Raw genomic sequence first — 4,949 nt, forward strand, 5'->3', positions numbered from 1 at the left:
CCCTGCCTCGCCCGAGCCAGGCTCGCGAGCTACTGCCGAATCGTGCGTTTCCCCTGGGCCTGGCCTGGATTTAAGTTCCGTGCGATGCGGGCCGCACAGTAAATGCAGGAAACCAAACGGATCAAATTTTTCCCGCTCGTGCCAGGCTGAGCCTAATGCGGGCAACCAACCAGGCCCATGAGGTGTGATGGGTCCATGCCCGTGGGCGCGCGCGCGGTCTTTTGAGGGCCAGATTTGCTCTAATAGGTTAAAGGGCACTTGCTGAACGTAAAACGCGTTTCCTGTTTGGCAAAGCGGACTTCAATCTTGGTAAGGAGTGTGGAAGGCGACTACCCGCGGTACCCCCGTTCAGCGATCTCCGTTTACATCTCCGATCGTCTCGCCGGCGTGAGCGAGAATGCAGGGCGGATCCAGCGGCATCGTCTACGGCGGCCTCAAGTACCAGGCAAGCAGCATCACCTTCTCGAAGCTTCTAGAACACTCTCCCGTGGCGCCCCTCTTCCGTCTCCTCCTCATTTTCTTTTTCCTCTCTTCCAGGCGCGGTGCATCACCGACGTGCGCGCGGACGCCGGTTCCACCACCTTCCTCGCCGGAACCCTCAGCCTCAAGGAGGAGAACGAGGTACGTTTCTTGCGGGGGACTCTGCCCTGCACTGCGGCAATTGGAGCAGTGATTTCTTCTTTGGGTGGTTGAGAATGGTGCGTGATTGGATCTCGAATTCCTCGTGTCCAAGAATAGGTGCACCTGATCCGGCTGCTGCCGGGGGAGAACGAGCTCGTGTGCGACGGGCTGTTCTACCATCCCAACGAGATCTGGGACCTCAAGTCCTGCCCCTTCGACCACAGGCTATTCTCCACGGTCTACACCTCTGGTAGAAATGCTCCACTCTTTCCGAATTCCCCTCTTCTTCTTTTTTTGATGCATTGAGCATTTTGAGATGCAATTCTAAAGCGTTTCCATGTGTTACAATGTGAATGACAGGTGAGGGTTATGGCGCGTCCGTTTGGAAGATCCCAGAGCTGTATGGGCAGTCCAACTCACCGCAGCTTGAGCAGCTCTTCACGCTCGATGACCACACGGACAAAATAAGATGGTGCTCTCTTGTTTGCCTTGAAGTTCTGTGCTTACTCTAGAGCTACTTAATCTTATTGCCATACAGGGTGTGTTTGTGCTTGTTGATTTTTAGACTAGATGTAAACAGAGTCCAGTCGGAGAATGCGTTTGTTGTTTAATGTGTCTGTGCTGGTGGGTATTTGCAAAGTTCAAATTGGCAAATTATAATGCTCTGGCTGTGGCCGTGGCAATGCTTACATGCAGCATGCACTGATATGGGAGGGTTTTAGTAGGACGGGTACACTACACTGAACATATTAATTTGGCAGAACATACCTCACTTGTATCACAACACAAAATAGATGATTTTTTTTTCATTACACAATTATTCTGAGATTCTGTTTTAAAAAAAAATCTGATCTCGGTCATGGTTTTGTAAGTTTCCTATGTTATGCATATAATATTGGTTAGCTCTGCATATCTTGATATTTTGTGGAGGATCTGTAGTGAGACAATATGTCTTATGCATATGATCTTTATTAGCTAGTTTGTTTTTGCAGTGTTCTCTGGTGGCCACTGGGGAAGCATGATAAGCTAATTAGCATCGATGACAGAAACATTTTTCTCTGGAACATAGATCCATCAAATAAATCAGCCAAGGTGTGTCGATCATCCTTTTGTTTAACATACATTACAAATTCTTTTCATTATTTATATGCCTAATATGAGTTTATAAAATCTGAAACATCAATATCTCTATTAGCATCAGTTTAGTACTTCATCATGGTCGTAATTTGAGTACCAAATTGCAGGTGATATCACAGGGATCTGCTGACATGCTTCCCAATTTACGTGGTGGAGCTTGGGATCCACACAATCACAACGCAGTTGCTACAATAACTGATTCGTCACTCCACTTCTGGGATCTCCGTTCTATGAAGTTAGTACTTGACAATCTTGACCACATCAGATTATCTGAGCTTATACTTATGTTTGGATTTTCAAATGCTGTACTTACATCTATGTGCATGAACTAATTGTTCTTAGGAGATCAAATGCAATTGAACATGCTCATATCCGGGATGTGGATTATAACCCCAAGAAGCAAAACATAATTGTGAGTTTGGTGCATCTTGTTCTTTGGATAAAAACTATTTTATTTCTTCTATCAGAAGAACAGCAGGTTTATGAGTTGCCTTTTTTGTGTGGTAACCCTGAAAAGGGGTATTTTTTTATCAGTTTCTTTTTCTCCGTTACCTTTCAACTTTTCAGAGTTTCTTTTTCTTGCACTTGTGTAAGTAACATAGTTAATATTTAATCTGGATTTGCCACTACTTCTTACTTAGTTATTGTTTGATCAAATTTTTTGTGTTGATTGTGTTTGGCAGCAGGTTTGAAATTTATCATTATCTTTTATAATAAGGTTAATTTAGTCCATTGGAACCTGAAATCTTATTTTGTAATTTTTTCTGAGTCGGATTCTAGTATCCATGTCGGAGTAACAGTTTGCAAATTTCTTTCATTCAGCTTCGTTTGTTTATGCTGCTTGAGGTTCCCTTTTGCGGTGCAGGCAACAGCAGAGGACGAATTCGGAATTCGCTTGTGGGATCTCAGAATGCTTAAGCATCCTCTGAAGGATCTCCCTGGACATTCACATTGGTATGTTGGTGTATCTTATAGTAAACTCAAATGAAAATCCGTTTTTTGTGTATTTAGTTGATGAAATGTTCTAAACCTGCACCATTTGTTCTATGCATATTTGATGTGAATGTGTGCTCCTTGATGCTTGAAATCCTTCATATGAGTGCATTTTCGTCCCATGTCAACATTGTTGTTACTTTTTATTGGTCTGGTGTTGTAGCACTTTACCACCTATATGGGATGATGCTGTCAACTCACCAATTTAATATATATGATTACTAATTTGCTTTTCTGATTTCTTACTCCAGCGATCATCAAGTTAATTGACCACGATATAATGATTTTTGCAGGACATGGGCTGTTCGGCACAATCCTGAGTATGATGAGCTGATTCTGGTCTCTCTCTCCCCCTCCCCCTCCCGCCCTCGCTCTCTAGCGCGCGTGTAGTAATATATATATCAATTTAAATTTTAACTGACTATTGAAACTTCTGTATAGAGTGCTGGAACGGATTCAGCTGTCAATTTATGGTTGGCTAAAGTTGGCACTGATGACTCTGGACCCGAAAGGTTTCTGTTACTCACAGATTTGATTAATTTGTTTGAGGTTGCAATTTTGATGCCCCCAATCTTATTTTTGCAGCCCTTCTGGTTCGCCCACTAGGCAAGAAGAACCATTACTGCACTCGTATACTGACTACGAAGATAGCATCTATGGTACTGTTGAACCTCCCTACTTGTATGTACATTGAAATTTTGACAAAGAATCACAGAGCTGACTGAAATTGTAGGAATTGCATGGAGCTCCCATGATCCATCATTGTTTGCTTCTCTGTCTTATGATGGAAGAGTGAGTACCTGCAACCTTTTTATTATTTATTGTAAATGTTGATTTGTGCTTTCTAATGTTACATTTTGTCTAACTGTTGAGAAATCCTCTGATGTTCAGGTTGTTTTAGAATCTGTTAAGCCCCACCTGCAGAGAAAATGAAGCTTGTTGGTCTATTTTCTCCACTTCATGTGTATGTGTATGAAATACTTGTCTTAGCTCTCACTATAGCTGTTCTTTAAAATTTCCGATGGCATCTCTTGTTCTAATAAAAGGTTCTTTTCTCCCACAGGCAGGCTTGTTTGTTGTGCATATAATTGGTGTTGTAGAGCTTCGTTCTTGCCATTGTGTGTTCGGCTATAAGGGGCTGATGCGATGATTTGGTTCTAGTAACCCTGGTGCAATAGCAAGCCATTAATATCTCAATAATCATGACGACGGAAGTCCAGGATGGTTGCTGGAGGAAAAAGTGATGTAGTCACAGTTGAAAAGAATATAGCGCAGCTGAGATTTCAACAGTTCTCCTATATCTTCAAATTTTGTCACTAGTTCTTCACTTTGGATTTCTGGGGAAACTGTGGATGTCTCATTGGTAGTGGTAGTTAATTGCTGCTTCTGGGCTTATTAGAATTCTGATATCCGATGAAGCCTGGTTGGCATGTGTTGCATGATGTGATGAAGTATAACTGAGCTGAAGTTTGTACTAGTGTTGTGATTTACAATGTCAATGGATTTTTCTGTTTACCGGCCAATTCTTAATATTCTTGTAGGATGCTGTTCTACAACAGATCGCAATATGCCATCTGTATTTTACAAAATGGCTTAGTCTAGGTCGAGTATATTTGGGTCGTGAGAGTTTTTCACCTGAGTTAAATTGTACTCCAAATAGTTTCTCGTTTCAGGACCTGTATACCAAAGACTAATCTCTGATTTCTTATTACTAATTCTAATTAATGAGAAATTTGTGGCTTCGATTGTGCGCATGAACAACCTACCACCTGGGAAGGACCGCATGCTTTTGGTATGGAACCAGGAGCCACCTACTGAGCAAATTCAGTTTTGCTCAAACTATATGTGAACAAATTGAGATGCGGTTGGATGGCCATTTATGTTAGACAACTGAACAAATTCAATTTGTTCAAACTATGTCTTTGCAACTACTACAAAACTGGACGTTTCCTGGCCGAGATGCGCATGACACTTGAATCTGAGCGGGGTACAAATGCTGGCCAACTGCATCCGATGGTGGCCGCAGCGTGTCGGCTGTAAATCGGCCACAGTTTGTCGTTCTTATAGCAGCGTTCTTGCAACTGCAACAGAGTTAGCAATGGCAATTAGAACTTCTCACATTTCAAATCCAGTCAGAGAGGGCTCATTGTGAGTTGACCATGAGGGTCTGTTTCCTGCAGGCAAATGAAGAACAAGTA

The 4,949-nt window shown here is 42.4% G+C and overlaps 1 protein-coding gene across 2 annotated transcripts; it reads left to right on the top strand.

Annotated features, from left to right (window-relative positions):
• The first annotated feature begins 270 nt into the window (after positions 1-270).
• Positions 271-4,274, top strand: LOC119337756 (WD repeat-containing protein DWA2-like). Of its 2 annotated transcripts, none has more exons than XM_037609937.1 (14): positions 271-445; positions 538-621; positions 739-871; positions 982-1,093; positions 1,614-1,713; positions 1,866-1,993; positions 2,101-2,170; positions 2,624-2,712; positions 3,045-3,090; positions 3,193-3,263; positions 3,337-3,410; positions 3,485-3,543; positions 3,643-3,721; positions 3,815-4,274. In XM_037609937.1, exons 1-13 carry the CDS (start codon positions 398-400, stop codon positions 3,682-3,684), a joined length of 1,056 nt encoding a protein of 351 aa, XP_037465834.1. In that variant the 5' UTR covers positions 271-397; the 3' UTR covers positions 3,685-3,721; positions 3,815-4,274. The 2 variants fall into 2 exon arrangements, with proteins under 2 accessions (XP_037465834.1, XP_037465833.1); XM_037609936.1 differs by having other exon boundaries at positions 3,643-3,715.
• The last annotated feature ends 675 nt before the right edge of the window (positions 4,275-4,949 follow it).

This window comes from Triticum dicoccoides, chromosome 7B (assembly GCF_002162155.2).
Source record: "Triticum dicoccoides isolate Atlit2015 ecotype Zavitan chromosome 7B, WEW_v2.0, whole genome shotgun sequence".
NCBI lineage: Eukaryota > Viridiplantae > Streptophyta > Magnoliopsida > Poales > Poaceae > Triticum > Triticum dicoccoides.

What these genes read in the sequence shown, in the direction of transcription:
- LOC119337756 (XM_037609937.1), top strand. Translation starts at nt 398, where the DNA reads ATGCAGGGCGGATCCAGCGGCATCGTCTACGGCGGCCTCAAGTACCAG. An exon ending in ACGGCGGCCTCAAGTACCAG is followed by an intron (nt 446 to 537) that starts GCAAGCAGCATC and finishes CCTCTCTTCCAG; the next exon opens with GCGCGGTGCATCACCGACGT. An exon ending in GATGACTCTGGACCCGAAAG is followed by an intron (nt 3,264 to 3,336) that starts GTTTCTGTTACT and finishes TTATTTTTGCAG; the next exon opens with CCCTTCTGGTTCGCCCACTA.